This window comes from Anomaloglossus baeobatrachus, chromosome 1, assembly GCF_048569485.1.
Source record: "Anomaloglossus baeobatrachus isolate aAnoBae1 chromosome 1, aAnoBae1.hap1, whole genome shotgun sequence".
In the NCBI taxonomy this organism is placed as follows: Eukaryota; Metazoa; Chordata; class Amphibia; order Anura; family Aromobatidae; genus Anomaloglossus; species Anomaloglossus baeobatrachus.
The window spans coordinates 583,399,570-583,420,209 of record NC_134353.1 but is presented as its reverse complement, the minus strand read 5'-3'; the positions used below and the strand labels follow the sequence as shown (position 1 = coordinate 583,420,209).

Genomic DNA, 20,640 nt, shown 5'->3' with positions numbered 1-20,640 from the left:
TTAAGAGGAGACTTTGGGCAGCAGGCCTTCATGGTAAATAGCTGCTAGGAAACCACTGCTAAGGAAGGCAACAAGCAGAAGAGACTTGTTTGCGCTAAAGAACACAAGGAATAGACATTAGACCAGTGGAAATCTGCGCTTTGGTCTGATGAGTCCAAATTTGAGATCTTTGGATCCAACCACCATGTCTTTGTGCGACGCAGAAAAGGTGAACGGATGGACTCTACATACCTGTTTCCCACCGTGAAGAATGGAGAAGGAGGTGTGGTGGTGTGGGTGTGCTTTGCTGGTGACACTGTTGGGGATTTATTCAAAATTGAAGGCATACTAAACCAGCATGGTTACCATAGAATCTTGCAGTGGCATGCTATTCCATCCGGTTTGCGTTTAGTTGGACCATCATTTATTTTTCAACAGGAAACTGACCCCAAACACACCTCCAGGTTGTGTAAGGGCTATTTGACTAAGAAGGAGAGTGATGGGGTGCTACGCCAGATGACCTGGCCTCCACAGTCACCAGATCTGAACCCAATCGAGATGGTTCGGGGTGAGCTGGACCGCAGAGTGAAGACAAAAGGGCCAACAAGTACTAAGCATCTCTGGGAACACCTTCAAGACTGTTGGAAGACCATTTCCGGTGACTACCTCTTGAAGCTCATCAAGAGAATGCCAAGAGTGAGCAAAGTAGTAATCAAAGCAAAAGGTGGCCACTTTGAAGAACCTAGAATTTAAGACATATTTTCAGTTGTTTCACACTTTAAGTATTTCATTCCACATGTGGTAATTCATAGTTTTGATGCCTTCAATGTGAATCTACAATTTTCAGAGTCATGAAAATAAAGAAAACTCTTTGAATGAGAAGGTGTGTCCAAAATTTTGGTCTGTATATACCGTATATCCCAAAAGTGAGTACACCTCTCACATTTGTCTAAATATTTTATTATATCTTTTCATAGGACAACACTGAAGATATGACACTTTGATACAATATAAAATAGTCAGTGTACAGTTTGTATGAGTGTAAATTTGATGTAGCCTTTAAATAAATCAACACCCATTAATTTCTAAACTGCTAGCAACGAAAGTGAGTACATCCCTAAATGACAATGGCCAAATTGTACCCAATTAGCCATTTTCCCTCCCTGGTGTCATGTGACTCATTAGTATAACAATAACTTAGTTGTGAATGGGGAGCAGGTGTGTTAAATTTGGTGTTATCACTTACACAATCTCTAATACTGGTCACTGGAAGTTCAAGATGGCAGCTCATGGCAAAGAATTCTCTGAGAATCTTAAAAAATGAATTGTTGCTCTTCATAAAGATGTAGGCTATAAGAAGATTGATAACACCCTGAAACTGAGCTGCAGCACAGTGGCCAAGACCATACAGCAGTTTACGTATACAGTTTCCACTCAGAACAGGCCTCACCATGTTCGACCAAAGAAGTTGAGTGCACGTGCTCAGCATCATATCCAGAGGATGTCTTTTCAAAATAGATGTATTAGTGCTGCCAGCAATGCAGCAGAGGTTGAAGGGGTGAGAGTCAGCCTGTCAGTTCTCTGACCATACACTGCATACTGCATGAAATTGGTTTACATGGCTGTCATGTTAGAAAGAAGCTTCTTCTAAAGATAATGCACAAGAAAGCCCACAAACAGTTTGCTGAAGACAAGCAGACTAAGGATATGGATTACTGGAACCATGTCGTGTGGTCTGATGAGACCAAGATAAACTTATTTGGTTCAGATGGTGTCAGTGTGTGTGGTGGCAGGTGAGGTTTACAAAGACAAGTGTGTCTTGCCTACAGTCAAGCATGGTGGTGGGAGTTTCATGGTTTGGGGCTGCATGAATGCTGTCGGCTGTAGCAAGCTAAAGTTTATTGAGGGAACCATGAATGCCAACATGTACTGTGACATACTGAAGCAAAGCATGATCTCCTCCCTTCAAAAACTGGGCCGCAGGACAGTATTCCAACACTGACTACTATACATTGTATCAAAGTGTCATATCTTCTGTGTTGTCCCATGAAAAGCTATAATAAAATGTTTAGAAAAATTTAAGGGATGCACTCACTTTTGTGATATATTTTATGCATAACTTCAACTATTTAAGCTTTCCAATTCTCAAGAGGCAACACTCCGGTGGTACATGCTGGTCACTAGCTTTAAAATTCTTCTATTTAAAATGATCTCATGGCATATTAACAGGCATCACCACCGAGGCCAGTAATTCGATACAGTGGCCCCATGTTATGGAACAAGGCATATTATATTCAGCTGCACAGAAATAAATGAAGACCACTAGAATGATGGTGATGAAGTTGTGGGGTTTAGATGGGGAATAATTTTTTTAAAGCATTTCATGTCCGAATAAATGTTTATATCATGAATAACCAACTTAAAACAACATTGCTTCATGGCATCCGTTTCTAGATATCTAATGAATTGGCAGATACTTTGATAAAAGTAGTAAGAGGAGCACTCTAATTGACATACAGTGTGTGCCTCTAAACTCCAGTCTATTAAGCATATGAACAACAGAATTAGGCAAAATAATAAGGCTCACTCTCAGACTCCATGCCACAACAGAACCTTTTTCTACTACAGAAAAATTAACATATTTCCTTCTGGCTTTCAGTCATGGTGATGTGCATGGCGTGGCTACTGTCACCACGCACTGCACTGCTCACTATACTGTGAGTGGTGGCTGTGAGCTCCCCTTGGCCTTCTGATGATCCAGAGCCAGCTGTCAAAGTACCAGGATGTGCTTTGAACAGCTGCTCACAGTATAGAGACCACTGGTGTGTGCAGTCACTGCAGGTCCTCTGTTCATGTTCCCATAACTGAAAGCCGGTGGCTCCTGGTTGAAGCGAAATTAATTTTCTTCTTGTAGCCGCATTTCAGTAAGGCAGCCAGGCAGCATTGGAATAATATATACCACCAGATTACCCATGTCTGCAGGTAAATAAAGTGAGAGGTTCTCGTAATGGCATTACCAGCTCACCAACCTCATTGATATATCTAACTGGCAAAACAAAAATGGAAATATCTTTTCTGTCTGTAATATACTTACACGGCAATCCCTCTGTAGTGTTTTCATTAAAGCACTGTAGGTGTCAGGATCAAAATACAATCCTTCATGCATATCTTGAAGAAAATCCAGGTCTTTATATGTGGGGCTGGATTTTTCCCTCTCTTTGCGAGATGCTCTTCGTTTATATGTTGATCCTTTAAGATCATACTTGAAATGCATCTTCAGTGAACGTGGCAACACATTGTTCATGACCACAAGTCGAATGTTTATACCTCCAGACTGAAGACAATAAAGTCCATAAAACTTGGGCAGTAGTGTCCGGGGATTCTGATTCAAATTCTACAAATCGAAAAAGAAGTATTAATGAGAATGGAGACAATCAGAAAGAAAAGCAGATACACGTCACTTTAGAAAAGATGAAGTATGTCATGTAATTCGAAGCTTTAGGCTATTAAGAACTAGACATGCTAAAAAATTGGACAATCCAAGATGTTAGAGATTTAGAATTTAGCAATGGTGTCTCTGATTATACAAATTGGATAAGCACTGCTGATACTGACTGCACGTACAAAAATAAGCTACTGAATGTGTCTATGCAGCCATAGCGCAATCTATGAATAAACTGTCTCCATTTTGTAAAATCCCTAATACACAATAAACCTTTTGCTACTGGTTGGCCAAAACCTGTGCAGGGCTCCACTTTTGATTGTTATTAAGTAAAATGTGGGAAATAGTCCCAAATGTCATAACGCTTGCCTGCAGGAGAAAACTAACACCAACACTTCTGTCTTGAGTGTCAAAAACCCAGTACCAAAATTGGGGACCCCTTGTGACCTTAGCTTTAGGGAGCTGGATATAGTGTTGCTGTTCTCTTGCTGCATCAGAGATCAGGAGTTAGAGGTTAATCGCTAATGCCAGCGTCACACGGCACGATATATCGGGCGATATGTCGTCGGGGTCACGTCGTTAGTGACGGACATCCGGCATCGTCAGAGATGTTGTACCATGTGACACCTCTGAATGACTGTGAACGAGCAAAAATACTCACCTTATCGTTGCTCTTTGACACGTCGTTCATTTTCAAAATGTTCCTCCTTCTGTGCTCTGGTTGTTCATCGTTCCCGTGGCAGCACACGTCTCTTCATGTGACACCTCGGGAACGACGAGCACAGCTTACCTGCGTCCTGCCGGCAATGCGGAAGGAAGGAGGTGGGCAGGATGTTACGTCCCGCTCATCTCCGCCCCTCCGCTTCTATTGGCCGGCTGCCATGTGACGTCTCTGTGATGATGAACGTCCCTCCCCCTTCAGGAAGAGGATGTTCGCCGCCCACAGCGATGTCTCCCGGGAGGTAAGTGCGTGTGACGGGGGCTTAACGACTTTGTGCGCCATGGGCAACTAATTGCCCGTGACGCACAAACGACGGGGGTGGGTACGATCGCTCGTGCGATTGCACGATAGATCGTCCCGTTTGACACCGGCATAAGTATGTAACTGCATATGTATGTCATGCCACTGTCTATAAAAAAGCATTTCCAAATGACTTGACACATTAGTTGCTACAAGAAGTAAGAAAGTGCTGACATACAGTATAAGAGTCAAATTAATCTCCCCATTGGTGCAGTATTATCAAAAGTGTTACATCAGTCCGAATTTTGTAAGATTCATTTTTACAATTAGCTGTACATGAAAAGTCAACTCTCCATACAAATTAATGACAGTCCTTTTAAAGGGAATATGTCAGCAGGTTTTTGCTATGTATTCTGACGACAGCATGATGTTGCGGTTTGAACACTGAATTCTGGCATAATTAACTTATTAGGCTGTGTGCAGTTGTTTCCCCATAATGTATGATTTATCATGAGGATATTATTACTGCAATGACTACAGTGCAAGCGAGTCTCAGTCCAACCTGGTTTGAGGTAGAAAAACTGATGACAGATTATCTTTAATTCTGGTACCAAAAATAGAAACAAAGCTGACCAACTGTATACAGAACCTGATATAAGACATAGAAGGGAACATAACACTAATGTATTATAATCTTTTCTTACTCACCATATAATAGCCGGGAAGTAGCTTTTGAAGAAACTCCGCTTCTTTATGCTGAACTGTTTTGATGATAAATTCATCGTCACTGGTTACAAAGAAGATGGAGCCACTTGCACCAGGATTAGACAATTCTATTAAAGGTTCACTGCAGAGTGAGTACTAAATCAAAATATGACAATATATCCATTAGTTTGAGCTGGATAACTTGCAAAGATATACAATATAATAGAAGGCATTTCTGCTCTTCAGTCTTTAAAAGGCATGTATCAGTAGGATGAGTCCTCCTAGGCTGTCTATATGGACATGCAGGTCATAGGAAGCTGAATAATGTTACCTTGATATCTGCAATCCGATGTCTTATTCCAGAGAAATCCAAACTACTCTTAATATGTGAATGAGCCATTAAGATCTCGGGCCGGACAATTTACTGCATGAGAACCTGCCCCCAGAGCTTATATTAAATGAAATGGGAGTTACCAGTGTGAGACATGTAGCTCAGAAGAGCAGACTGTCAGTCATTACATGTACAATCTATGTCCAGCCCATAGATCTTAACAGATCATTTACATATTAAGAAAAATATGGATTTCTCTGGAATAAGACATCGGATTCCAAGTATTATAGTAACATTTTATTAAACTTTCAATGACCTACAAGCCCATATAGATGGGTTAGGAGGGTTCATCTATTGACAGCTTTCCTTTAATCACATACCATTCATGTTTGCATTACAGTGATCATTGTCTTATTCACTAATCTGAACTGGACCATAGACATCTTGGCAGAACACCACTCCATGTGCTCAGCTGCCTCATAGGTTGTTTATTGATATCAATTATTCCATAGGTATGGCTAGCTTAGAATTCTAAAATAAGCATTTGCCCGGTGGCGGTGAGACAACAGCTCTGGCCACAATGGCTCACCTTTCTATGAGATGAACACTTGATTGGGATAATTTATCTTAAACTTTCAGTATAAAAAGTGTTTCCAGGTCAAGGTTATGATGAGACTCACATATTGGATATTTCTTTTAATAAATTGCATAAACATGGCAATTAACTCATAAGCGTTCCCAATTAGAATGCAATCAGCAATATTCTTATGGGTATATAAAACTAATTGGATCATTCTGTGAAAAAATTACTATAATCAATGGTTACAAAAATAACAATTATAATAAGATGACAGGTTCATCAAATACTTAATTAGCTGTAACCCACTTTTGTTAAACTACTAGGCCAGGGAATGTCCATCATGTAGCTAATCAACAAAAATGGATATTACATGAACTTTAACTTTCTTTAACTTCAAAATTTACAATATACGGTAAAATATAAATATATTGGTGATTACATAGCATATTATATTATCAGTATATTTTCAAACTTCTGTAAAGTTGATGCCCCAATTTGCAGTTATAGATAATGAGAACATAATAAGTCACTGCTTCCTAAGAGAAGTTATTTGACTATTTGTATAAATGTTTTCCTAGCCACAGTAGCTACCGAAGCACACACGGTAAACAGACATATCCTGTTCTCTACAGCTCAATTTTTAACCCCAATTAAGTTTATTAAGTCTGTGACTTTTTAATAGATGATGTAGAGGGAGCAAATTATTGGGCAGATTGAATTAAAATTGTAGCACCGGCTTCCCTATTGCGCTGGTGCTCTGTGGTGTCTTAGCGTCATGTCCCTGCTTCCTCCTCTTTCCTGCATGGCCATCCTCGTACTGAGCGATCCTCTGCTTACCTGCATGACCGCCCACGTGTCGCGTGGTCCACTGCGTCTATTCATTGCCATCTACATGTAGTACAGTCCTTGTCTTGTCCCCCTGGCAGATGCTCAAGTGTGTGTTGGTCCTCAGCTACTGCCTAGGCCCCAATCCGAGCTACTGCCCTGCGAGTGGCACCTGGTGTTCCACATTACAGCGGGTGCTTAGTCAAGCTCCTCCCACTAAAGGGTAAGCCTGGGTTCCCTTTGTGGTCCAGTAGGTCCACTCCCGCTTGTCACCCTCACCAGCGGTGAGCATTACAAAAATGCTCATTCCTTCTACTCTTCCCAAAGATAAAGCACTTCCAGAGTTGTCTACCTTCAATGTCCCATGGCCAGAGAGTTGATTGTTCACCCACTTTTAACCTGAGATGTTTGCCTTTGACTTCCCATGGCCAGAAAGATGTCAACGAAAACAATGTGAAAAAAATCTAATATGGGGAGTAAGAGATAAAATAGCAGGAGGAGCAAATGATGGACAAATACCAAGAAGGTAGGATAGTTGTCCTGTACTATATGACATTTTAAGCTTAATGGGTATACTCCTGCCATAAAGGAATATTTTTTGTTTTAGTTTACACATTTCTATAATAAACAGGATTAAAGTTAGGTAACCTTGTTTCATATACTCGGTACCTAAGGTACAAAGATGTAACAAATGTATCTAAGAATATGGAGAATTCTTACCAAGTAATCATCTGGTTTGATACCAAAAAGCTCTCGGAAGTAGCGGAATGCTAATGGAGCATAGGTCTTGAATCTGAAGTCTGGGTAATGATGTGCTGGGGTTAAATTGCTTCCTTCACTAAGATTTAGGGATAAAAATAAGTAATATTAATTAACAGTTGTACAACACATAATGTACATGAGGTGACTTATCACTCATCTACTGTATATTTCAAAAACAAAAAAATATATAGAAAATTCTAACCCCCATACTAAGAAAATGAATACATATTAAAATACAGTACAGGGTTGTACATAGAGGTGAAAGGTGAAAAGGACCCTGGTTAACATTACCATACATCTCAGCCTGAGACAAGAGGACACAATGTTTTGTTTCGGTTTTTTTTTACCTCATTCTCCTTTCCATAATCATTATGTTTGATTCCCCATAACTCTGAGGTTTTTTAATTTGACTCCATCATATGTACTACAGTTCTTTAATAAAAGATTATATAACCTGTTAATTAGGCAATTAAGATTTCATCAATTTGGTATTGAACCAAATGGTTTGGTATGCAACGCAAAGACTTCTATGACAAATTTCGAAGTCTTGGTTATGGCATATCAGCTTAATAAGGTTATGTGCGTCTACACTAGGTGTTGTAACCCGACTACCTATAGAATAAAGTTATGTGCTTCTACACTAGATGTAGTAACCCGACTAGCTAGAGAATAAGGATGTTTGCTTCTACACTACGTGTTGTAACCCGACTGCCTAAAGAATAAAGTAGTGGGTATCTACGCTAGGTGTTGTAACCTGACTGCCTAGAGAATACGGTTGTGTGCTTCTACACTAGGTGTTGTAACCCGACTGCCTAGAGAATAAGCTTGTGTGCTTCTACACTAAGTGCTGTAAGCCTACTCCCTAGACAATAAGGTTGTGTGCATCCAACTGCCTAGAAAATAAAGTTATGTGCTTCTACACAAGGTGTAGTAACCTGACTGCCTAGAGAATAAGGCTATGTCCTTCTACACAAGGTGTAGTAACCCAACTGCCTAGAGAATAAGGATGTGTGCTTCTACACTAGGTATAATAACCCGACTGCCTAGAGAATAAAGTTATGTGCTTCTACACTAGGTGTAGTAGCCCAACTGCCTAGTGAATAAGGATATGTGGTTATACACTAGATATAATAACCCGACTGCCTACAGAATAAAGTTATGTGCTTCTACACTAGGTGTAGTAACCCAACTGCCTAGAGAATAAGGATGTGTGCTTCTACACAAGGTATAGTAACCCGACTGCCTAGAGAATAAGGTTGTGTGCCTCTGGACTAGGTGTTGCAACCTGACTGCCTAGAAAATAAGATTATGTGCTTCTACACTAGGTGTTGTATCCCAACTGTCTAGAGAATAAGGATGTGTGCTTCTACACTAGGTGTAGTAGCCCAACTGCCTAGTGAATAAGGATATGTGGTTATACACTAGGTATAATAACCCGACTGCCTACAGAATAAAGTTATGTGCTTCTACACTAGGTGTAGTAACCCGACTGACTAGACAATAAGGTTGTGTGCCTCTAGACTAGGTGTTGTAACCTGACTGCCTAGAAAATAAAGTTATGTGCTTCTACACTAGGTGTAATATCCCACCTGCCTAGAGAATAAGGATGTGTGCTTCTACACTAGGTGTAGTAGCCCAATTAACTGGAGAATAAGGTTATGTGTTTCTACTGTAGATTAGGTGATGTAAACCAGTTGCCTGGAGGATAGGATTATGTGCCACTAGACTAGACTAGGTGTTCTTATGCCTAGGGAAGGGGCACATAACCTTATTCTCCAGGAAATTGGTTTACATCCAGAGCTCTTCATTGGCCAGGTTCCAAGAATAACCTTAAACTCTTTTAAAGGATACTTGTCTCGAAGATTGGTGTTTTACTTTTACAGAAATTACTGACTTGAAAAGAAGCCCTATAGTGACTATATGGGGCTCAACTTTAAGAATTATTTTACATGATCTAATAAATTGGCTACATTAGTGCCAGTTGATGGTAGTAATCGATCAATGTTTTATTTCCATGCAGCAATCATGGTAAGCGGAATTCATAAAAATGATAATTTGCCCCCTCATGTTGTATGCTATTATACTCAATAATAATTTTTATTCCTAAATGAAAGATATGATTGACAATACACCAGTAATTTGTTGTTTGATCATTGGGCAATGATTGGGAATGAATATTCGTACAGGTGACCATCACTGTGTGTAATAGGCCATTGATGCATGTCCCACTCTGTGGGCACTGATGGCTGTTAAAAGGGATATCCAGGACATTTTCTTTTTTTACAAGGTTCTGGATATCCTTTTTAAGAAATACTGACAGATGTCATGATATACACTTTTTCTATAGCCCTGACTCATTATTCACTGTGCACTTAAGTATGATGCATCAAATTCATTAGGAGGAGTGCACATCTTAAAGGGAACCTGTCAGGTCCCATATGCGTTCTAACCTACATGCAGGGTGATGTGTGGCCTAGAAACCCCTTCCTACCCATCCCTGTGTTGTAATATTGTGTAGAATGAATGTATAAAAAAGTTTTATAACTTACTTGTTCCCTATGTAAATGACAGAGGGTCTAGTCCTCTAGGCATTGCTTCGCCCTGTGGGCATGATGCTATGGATGTACATGAGCGTTGTCACCATTACCGCCTAGAAATACTGTGTGTGCGCGCTTCTAATTCGCGCAGCCTTCTTAGCTGGGTGCACCTTACAAATATCTCCTCTCCGTTTGGTCTTTGGTTCCGCAGTGTACATGAGCCAGGTTAAGGCTATGTGCACACTAGAAAAGTGATTTTTTGCAAGAAAATTTCTTTAGAAACTTCTGGGAGTTGAAGATTACCGCACCGAAACCGCGGGAAAAACGCATGCGTTTTTGCCGCGGTTTTTGCGCAGGTTGGTCCCTGTGGTTTTTATGCTGAAACTGCAATAAATAATATAGATAATAGATAAATAATCGATAGATAGACAGATAATGGATAGAGGGAAAGATGGAGAGATGAATAGATAGATAGATAGATAGATAAGAAAGACATATAATGTCCCACCTCCCTGCATATTCTTAGCTGGCACCCTTTAGTGACTTTCATGTGGCACTAAAGGGAGCTTAGCCTTGTATTTAGCCAAAAAATAAATAATTAAAAAAAAACCGATGTGAGGTCCCCCATATCTTTTGTAGCCAGCTAGGGTAAAGCAGACGGCTGCAGCCTGTAGACCACAGCTGGCAGATTTACCTTGGCTGGTAATCCAAAACAGAGGGCACCCCACGCTGTTATTTTAAATTAAATAAATAATTTAAAGCAAAAAACGTGGAGTCCCCCCATATTGGATCACCAGCCAAGGTAAAGCAGACAGCTGTGGTCTGGTATTCTCAGACTTGGGAGGTCCACCGTTATTGGACATTCCCCAGCCTAAAAATAGCAGGCCACAGCCGCCCCAGAAGTGGCGCATCCATTAGACGTGCCAATCCTGGCGCTTTTCCCTAACTCATCCCATTGCCCTGGTGCTGTGGCAAACGGGGTAATATATGGGTTTGATGCCAGATGTGTAATGTCACCTGACATAAGGCCCTGGGGTTAGTGATGTCATGCGTCTATCAGATACCTGACATCACAACCCAGTCAGTAAGAAATAAAAAATAGACAACAAAAAAAGGTTTATTTGAAAAAACACTGCCGAAAACATTCCCTTTTTCACCAGTTTATTGAAAAGAACAATCAATTCTAGGTCCGGCGTAATCCAATAAGGGCGTCTTACGGCGATCCATACCATAGTCACTACCCCAGTCAATGAAGAACAAAATGTTCCCCATTGGCTGGGAGAGCAGTGCAGTGACCTGAGCTAACATAAGTAGGTCAGCCCAGGTCACTGCAGGGGATGACGAGTGCTGCTGTCAGGAGGTTAGATGAGATCATTACCTGCTGTGATGATCTCCTGCTCTCCTGACGTCAGCGCTGTCACTGACTTCTATGCCCACCTCGTTCTCAGCAGTATCGCAAGAGCCCGTGACATAAGCGCTAGTCACAGTCTCGGGCCACCCGCGAGACAGGCATAGAAGGCAGTGACAGCGCTGACGTCAGGAGAGCAGGAGATCGTCACAGCAATTAATGATCTCATCTAACCTGACAGCAGCGCTCCTCATCCCCGTGGCTGCCAGCACTGCAGTGTGAGAAGCTGCTGATACTGCAGTGCAAGCAGCCGCGGGGCTGGCAAGGAGCGGGACACAGACTGCACGGGCACCTGGAGGTCACACGGAAGTGCTTCTGTGCGGCGTCCAGGGAGTGTGATGTGTGTGTGTTTACTCTACTCCGCTTCCTCTTCCTGTCATAATGACATCACTTCCCTGCAAAACGCAGGCAGTGATGAACATTACCGCAGGTAAACCGCGGCTATACCGAGGGTATACCGCACATCATTTGCTACCTGCGGTATACCCGCGGTATTTCGCGGTTACATTACAGTGAATGGAGTGAAATACCGCAGGTACCTGCGGAAAAGAAGTGACATGCACATTATCTCAAGAAATTTTCTCAAGAAATTCTGCAGAAAGAATTTTCTTGAGAAAAAAACACATTGTGCGCACAGCTATTTTTTTTCCCATAGGTTTTGCTGGGAAATGTCTGCAGAAAGGTTACAAACATTTCTCAAGAAATTTCTGCAGCAATACCGCGGGTAAAACCCCAGGTAAAAACGCAGTGTGTGCAGAGCGCGTCTAAAGCCGGCAAGCAAACAACCGACTCAGTGCATGACCGGAACCTCTGGCTCATGTACACTGCGGAACGAAAGACCAAACGGAGAGGACATATTTGTAAGGTGCACTCGGCTAAGAAGGCTGCGCGAATGAGAAGCACGCACGCGTGGGATTTCTAGGCGGTAACGGTGACGTCGCTCATGTAAATCCATAGTATCACACCCACAGGGTGAAGCAACGCCCAAGGGACTAGACCCTCTGTCATTTACATAGGGAACACGTAACTTATAAAACTTTTTTTATACATTCATTTTACACAATATTACAACACAGGGATGGGTAGGAAGGGGTTTCTTGGCCACACATTAGCGTGCTTGTAGGTTAGAACGCATATGGGACCTTACAGGTTCCCTTTAATTTGGTGTCCCTCTCGGCAGCCGTACTCCAGCATCAGGTCATGGACTGGTGTACATTACTGTCTTAAGTTAAGACACTTTTGTGGAGTGTTATGATGAATTTGTTGGCCCACACTCGACCATAAGCATTAACCTCATTGCAAAAAATTTACAAAGCTAATGAAAAATTGCAAAAGTTGCAGTAGTTTTGCAAAATGTTTGCTACATTAGCAGAATTTTTGCACAAATGAATGAATCACCCCCACTGTTTCTTAGGGGCTAGGGAAATTTGTTGACATCTTTTCCCTATGTAGAACTTAAATGGGTCCTATTTTATTCATTATTTTGATGATTCTAATACCCTAATTTGTCCTTGCAATGATTTGGAATGTTTTTACCTTTTAAATATTTGGAAATGCAGGACAAGCAGAAAATATTATAGAATAGATTTGGTACGGGGGATCAGAATAATTTGTACATTCTAAATTCAGACTCACATGTTCTATAACACGTGGAATAAGATTGATTGTTGCGGCTTCTGTCATGGTCTATATTAAAATGATGGAAATAAACACCAGAGGTTTAATAGCATGTTATGTTATTACTAATATTTATTTTTGTTATGTGAGTCACCTTGCTTCTGGCATGCCTCACTACAATTTTCCATTTGACAGTATGTGGTACTGAAAAGTACATTTTGCCAGCATAACAGCCTCTTTGGACTATGTGTCAACAACACGTAGACAGTACAGAGATCGCTGTGACTTTTCTAATCAACATTTCTGCCTATGATTACTGTGTGTATAATCCTGGCAATAGGTATCAATATCTAATATAGTTGTAGACCAAAGAAGATGAATGGGTTAATAATAGCGATGCCGAGGATACAATAAAAGAGGAATCAGGACGTATTAAAGAGCGGTTTATTTTGTCAATGCATTTCGAAGGAAAATCTTTGTGGTTTGTACTGATGAAGAAGATTTTTCTTTGAAATGTGTTGACGAACTAAACCGCACTTTAATGTCTTGATTCCTGTTTTATTGGATCCTCGGCAGCGCAATTATTAACCAATTCAACTCCTTTGATCTGCATCTTTTTTACAGCCTGGTATCTGAAGCAGCCATCCTTCTATACAGTCATGGGTGAAAGTGTTGGCACCCTTGATATTGTTCAAGAAAATGAAGTATTTCTCCCAGAACATTATTGCAATTACACATGTTTTGTTATACAGATGCTTACTTGCTTTGTGTGTATTGGAACAACACAAAAAAAGAAAGAAAAAATGGTAAACCGGACATCATTTCACACAAAACCACAAAAATCAGCTGGAGAAAATTGTTGCCACTTTTCCAAAATTGTGGGTAAGCAACTTTGTTTCAAGCAGGTGAAGCTCGTTCAAACTCAAACTCATCTGTGGTAAGTAACAGGTGTGGGCAATATGTAAATCACACCTGAAAACAAATAAAAAGGGACGAAGTTGACTAAATTTTCGCATTGTGTGGGCCACACTAAGCATGGAGAGCAGAAAGAGGAGAAGGGAACTGAGTACTTGAGAACCAAAAATATTGAAAAACAACAACATTCTCAAAGTTACAAATCTATCTCCATAGATCTTGATGTTTATTTGTCCACACTGTGCAACATAATCAAGAACTTTACAATCCATGGCTCTATAGTAAATCTCCCTGTATGTGGATGGCAGGGAAAAACTGAGTAAAGGGTGCAACGCAGGATAGTCCAACTAGATAAGCAGTGCAAATCACGTTTCCAAAAATTCAAGCTGTCCTGCAGGCTCAGGGTGCATCAGTGTTAGATGGACTATCCTTCCACATTTGAATAAAATAAAATGCTATGGCAGAAGACCCAGGGGGACTCCACTGCTGAAACAGACACATAACAAAGCAAGACTGCAGCTTTGTAAAATGTATGTGTGTAAGTCAAAATCCTTCTGGGAAAGCGTCTTGTAAACAGATGAGACCCAGACAACTTTTCGGTAAAGCACATCATTCGACTGTTGACAGAAAATGGAATGAGGCCTAGAAAGAAAAGAACACTGTACCTACAGTCAAATAAGGTGTCGGTTCTAATATGTTTGTTTTTTTTATTGCTGCTAATGGCACTGGGTGCCTTGCTTGTGTGCAAGGTAGCATGAAATTTGAAGAGTACCAAAGGACTTTGAGTCGCAATGTAGTGTCCGGGGTCAGAAAGCTGTATTTTTATCCTAGGTCATGATCAGCAGGACAATGATCCCAAACATACTTCAAGAAGCACCCAGAAATGGATAGAAATAAAGCACTGGAGAGTTTTGAAGTGACAGTATTGAGTCCAGATCCAAATCCCATAGTATACCTGTGGAGACCTGTGGAGAGATCTTAAAATTGCTGTTGGGAGAAGGCACCCTTCAAACATAAGAGACCTGGAGCAGTCTGCAAAAGAAGAGTGGTCCAAAATCCCAGTCGAGCAGTGTAAGAAGCTTTTTTATGGTTATAGGTAGCCATTGATTACAGTTATTTATTCTAAAGGGGGTACAACCAAATATTAAGTTGAGGATGCAAACAATTTTGTCCCACCTATTTCTGAAGTTTTGTGTGATATTATGTCCATTTTGCCATGTTTTCTATTTTTTTTCCCCAAAAAATACACATATAGGAAATACCGGTAAATGTGTGCATAACAAAACATGTAGCTCCAATAATTTTCTGGGAGAAATATTTCATTTTCTAGAACAATTTCAGAGGTGCTAACACTTTAGGCCATGACTGTATGTGTTATGCCTGCTTTACACGCTTCAATAAATCTTTCAATCCGTCGTTGGGGTCAAGTTGTAAGTGACGCACATCCTGCATCGTTCGTGACGTATTTGCGTGTGACACCTACGTGCGATCAAGATTGAACGCAAATACGGTGATCGCATACACGTTGTTTATTCCTCATACATTGGACGTTTTGTTGTACGAACCTAGTCAATTGAAACGTGTGACATCCCTCATACGATTTTGATGTCTGAGGCTATGTGCGCAGGTGTGCGCTCTGCACTGCAGCTTAAAAAAGGTCCGCTTCAGAGCGCAGCTGAAAAGCTGCGTTCTGAAGCATCTCACAATGTCTGTCATTCACTAATCTCTGTCAGTCGGTCACTATCTCTGTCCCTCTCTCTCTGTCCATGTCAGTCTATCCCTCTTACCCCCTCTCTCATACTCACCGATCCCCGATCCCCGGCACGGCGCTGCACGGCATTCACACTGCTCCGGTGGCTTTTACTATTTTGAAAAAGCCGGCCGCCCATTAAACAATCTCGTATTCCCTGCTTTCCCCGCCCACCGGCGCCTATGATTGGTTGCAGTGAGACACGCCCCCACGCTGAGTGACAGGTGTCTCACTGCACCCAATCACAGCAGCCGGTGGGCGTGTCTATACTGTGCAGTGAAATAAATAATTAAATAATTAAAAAAAACAGCGTGCGGTCCCCCCCAATTTTAAAACCAGCCAGATAAAGCCATACGGCTGAAGGCTGGTATTCTCAGGATGGGGAGCTCCACGTTATGGGGAGCCCCCCAGCCTAACAGTATCAGCCAGCAGCCGCCCAGAATTGCCGCATACATTAGATGCGACAGTTCTGGGACTGTACCTGGCTCTTCCCGATTTGCCCTGGTGCGTTGGCAAATCGGGGTAATAAGGAGTTAATGGCAGCCCATAGCTGCCAATAAATCCTAGATTAATCATGTCAGGCGTCTCCCCGAGATACCTTCCATGATTAATCTGTAAGTGACAGTAAATAAACACACACACCCGAACAACCCTTTATTAGAAATAAAAAACACAAACATATACCCTGGTTCACCACTTTAATAAGCCCGAAAAAGCCCTCCATGTCTGGCGTAATCCACGGACCTCCAGCGTCGCATCCAGCTCTGCTGCATGAAGGTGACAGGAGCTGCAGAAGACACCGCCGCTCCTGTCACCTCCATGCAGCAACTGAAGACAGCCGCGCGATCAGCTGAGCTGTCACTGAGGTTACCCGCTGTCACTGGATACAGCGGTGGCCGCGGGTAACCTCAGTGACAGCTCAGCTGATTGCGCTACTCACCTCATTTGCTGCGTGGAGCTGACAGGAGCGGATGTGTCTTCTGCAGCTCCAGTCACCTCCATGCAGCAGAGCTGGATGCGACGCTGGAGGTCCGTGGATTACGCCAGACATGGAGGGCTTTTTCGGGCTTATTAAAGTGGTGAACCAGGGTATATGTTTGTGTTTTTTATTTCTAATAAAGGATTTTTTCGGGTGTGTGTGTTTATTTACTGTCACTTACAGATTAATCATGGAAGGTATCTCGGGGAGACGCCTGACATGATTAATCTAGGATTTAGTGGCAGCTATGGGCTGTCATTAACTCCTTATTACCCCGATTTGCCAACGCACCAGGGCAAATCAGGAAGGGCCGGGTACAGTCCCAGAACTGTCGCATCTAATGTATGCGGCAATTCTGGGTGGCTGCTGGCTGATATTGTTAGGCTGGGGGGCTCCCCATAACGTGGAGCTCCCCATCCTGAGAATACCAGCCTTCAGCCGTATGGCTTTATCTGGCTGGTATTAAAATTGGGGGGGACCGCACGCCGTTTTTTTAATTTATTTAATTATTTATGTCACTGCACAGTATAGACACGCCCACCGGCTGCTGTGATTGGGTGCAGTGAGACACCTGTCACTCAGCGTGGGGGCGTGTCTCACTGCAACCAATCATAGGCGCCGGTGGGCGGGGAAAGCAGGGAATACGAGATTGTTTAATGAGCGGCCGGCTTTTTCAAAATAGTAAAAGCCGCCGGAGCAGTGTGAATGCCATGCAGCGCCACGCCGGGGATCGGGGATCGGTGAGTATATGAGAGAGGGCTGCTCAATTCAGTTACTCAGGAGTTTAGCGGTCACCGGTGAGTCCTTCACCGGTGACCGCTAATCAGGACGCGGCACAGACAGAGCCGCAGCATGACAATGAAGTCGGGTGAAGTTAACCCGAGTTCATTCTGATCGTGCGGCTCTTTCTGTGTCTGCTGTCATCGGCCATCCAGCTCTGCTACATGGCTGTCTGTGTCTGCTGTTAGCGGCCATGTAGCAGATCTGAATGGCAGATGACATAGTAAAAACGCATCCCTACACATTACACACGCTTGGCAAATCAATAAATAAAAAAAAAAAAAGGGGGTTGCCCAATGCATACATCACAGAACACATGATCTAAAGGATCGCACACAAAATTGATCAATTTAACATAGACTACTAGCGCACGTGTGACAGCAAATGAACGACCTACGTGCGATCTCATTAAATCGCATATGCGACCTGGGCGTGTCACATCGCATACGAGATCGCACACCTAATTGTAAGGTGTAAAGCAGGCTTTAAAAGGAGTTGTGCCTTGACAACCTAATCAGGTGAGCACCTTCATTCTGTTTCTTCCTGGTTGTTATGGAGGGGAGACCCTTATGTCTTCTCCAGCCACTTTTACCCTATAATATCTAATATAGAGCATTGTAAAAATGATGAAACATAATAAGAAAACGTTCAAGGCAGACAAGCTACTTAAAGTTGACCAAAAGTGGGCATAAACACAATGATGCGAGTGCAATCTGACTTCTTATAGGATTGCACTCAACATATTTAGACACAAGTGTGAGTGAAGCCTCATATGACCAATCATGTGTAATTATTTAATTGCAAAAAAAAGTTTAAATTAAACATGAAAAGCCATTTTCCATTTAAGGGGGCTTTACACGCAGCGATATCGCTAGCAATATCGCTGGTGGAAGCACCCGCCCCCGTCGTTTGTGATTCACGGACAAATCGCTGCCCGTGGTGCACAACATCGTTAGGAGCCATCACACGGACTTACCTGCCTAGCGACGTCGCTGTGGCCGGCGAACCGCCTCCTTTCTAAGGGGCGGTTCGTGCGGTGTCACAGTGACGTCCCTAAGCGGCCGCCCAATAGAAGGGGAGGAGCGGAGATGAGGCCGTAACATCCCGCCCACCTTCTTCCTTCCTCATTGCCGGTGGCCGCAGGTAAGCTGTAGTTCGTCGTTCCCGAGGTGTCACATGTAGCGATGTGTGCTGCCTCGGGAACGACGAACAACCTGCGTCCTCAACAATCAACGATTTTTTGAAAATGAGCGACGTGTCAACGATGGACTATTTGGTGGGTATTTTCCATCATTAACGGCCGCTCGTTGGTGTCACACGCAACAATGTCGCTAACGATGCCGGATGTGCATCACGGAATCCGTGACAGCGGCGATATATCGTTAGATACGTCGTTGCGTGTAACGAGGCCTTTAGCCCTGACTGAAAATTTAAATAGCCCACCATTTGTATATGGAGTTCCTAAACACCTAATTATTTCAATGGTTCCAGACTGCAAACAAACTCTTTGTAGTCTGACTAAACAGTTATATTTTACTCCTCTATGCTCCTTGTATCTTACTAACATAAAACAGTAGAAGAAGAATCAGATTGGATGGGATGGCACATGAAGTGCGGATCAGAATATACAAGAGTTATTTGTTAACTTGGTGGCCTATAGGTCTACATGGAAGCTGTATATACAAAACTTTCTTCAATGCTATTAAGAAAGTTGTTAATTCTTAATTTTAGATCTACAAACCAATACAAACATTATTCACATGCATAATGATTGTAGCCTACAGCAACAACTGCAGGTATGTACGGTATGGACAATAAGGTCAATATTTTCCAAGAAATTAGAAAAAATGGTCAATAGTCAAGCCTTCCTTTCTATTGACCAGCTGTATACATAGACTAATCATATTTATTTTATCATGAATAACATATTTAAGGTGGCTTGCTGCCACAAACATTGCCACACCTGTCAATGAGCTGGACTTACTGTATAACTCTGCTGCTTTGAAGTTATAGGGCTGAGCGGCAATACTACATATAACATATGCCTAAGTGTGGTGCTGACTTTGAAAAAAAAAGCAACAATATTTTTTTCTAATTCTGGAAAATCCCTTTAAAAGGAAACTGTCAACAGGTTTTTGCTATGTAATCTGAAGACAGCAAGAGATAGGTTTAAACAGATATTTCAGCAATGTGTCATTTAATAAGCTGTGTGTTGTTTTTTACTTACAGTGAAGCTTTTAATCAGTAGGACATTATTATTGCTGTGACTAGCTGCCTTGTGCCAAGTCGTCCAACCATGGCTCCTCCTCTGAAAAGCAGCTCACTGTCAATAGACAATGTACATAGAAAGCTATGGTGTGGCTGGAGTTAGCTTTCTGAGCTTCACCACATGCTCCATCTAAGAACTCTGTGTGATGCGGTGTTCAGCGTTGCATTCACTGGGTGTCATGGCAGTATCACACTGCAGAGTTTGACAGGCAGCCAGGGATTTCTTAGTTGCATAGCCTATCATGGGCATCGGCTGGGTCTGGCTGTGCTGTTCTCCAGTTCAGCAGGAGTTAATTCCTGCTGGGAGCTCCGGCTGCTGATTATTATCCTCAGCTGCCTGCATCCTTTATAAGGTTCTGGATTCTGAGGCTGAGTCCCGGAAATAGCTTCTGCTTCCTTGGTTCCAGTGATTTTCATATTCTATGGTAAAGTTGCGGGTCTGTGTGGTGTGTGAGTCCTCCAGTTGTTCATTTATTTCTTACCCCTTTTACTTACTCCCCAGTTCACATACTGTCCCTCCTTTGCGTTTGAGTGCAGTATGCACAAGTTTTTGTTTACCCTTGTTTGTACCTAGTTGTGGGGTTTTGGTTACTGGGTTTCTGGCCCGCTCCCAGGGTGGGGGGGAGTAGTACCAGGGCTCAGACAGGAGACAGGACCATGCTGGGGACTCGAACCTGGCTACCATTGAGCCTACCTTCAAGATAAGGGACAGAGCAGGGGCTCCAGTCATAGGGTCAGCCTAGGAGCCCCTGTTCCATCTGTACATACCCCGTGACACTCTGATTGTGTCACAAATGCTGC

At 42.3% G+C, this 20,640-nt stretch overlaps 1 protein-coding gene across 1 annotated transcript in view; it reads right to left on the bottom strand.

Moving 5' to 3' along the window:
* Positions 1-20,640, bottom strand: part of PIP5K1B (phosphatidylinositol-4-phosphate 5-kinase type 1 beta) — a 234,410-nt gene that overhangs the window by 88,718 nt on the left and 125,052 nt on the right. Inside the window, exons 5-7 of the mRNA XM_075317790.1 lie at positions 7,544-7,661; positions 5,091-5,243; positions 3,074-3,373 (exon numbers count right to left, since the gene is read on the bottom strand). Of these exons, the coding sequence (XP_075173905.1) occupies positions 3,074-3,373; positions 5,091-5,243; positions 7,544-7,661 (571 nt within the window). The remainder of the gene's footprint in view (positions 1-3,073; positions 3,374-5,090; positions 5,244-7,543; positions 7,662-20,640) is intronic.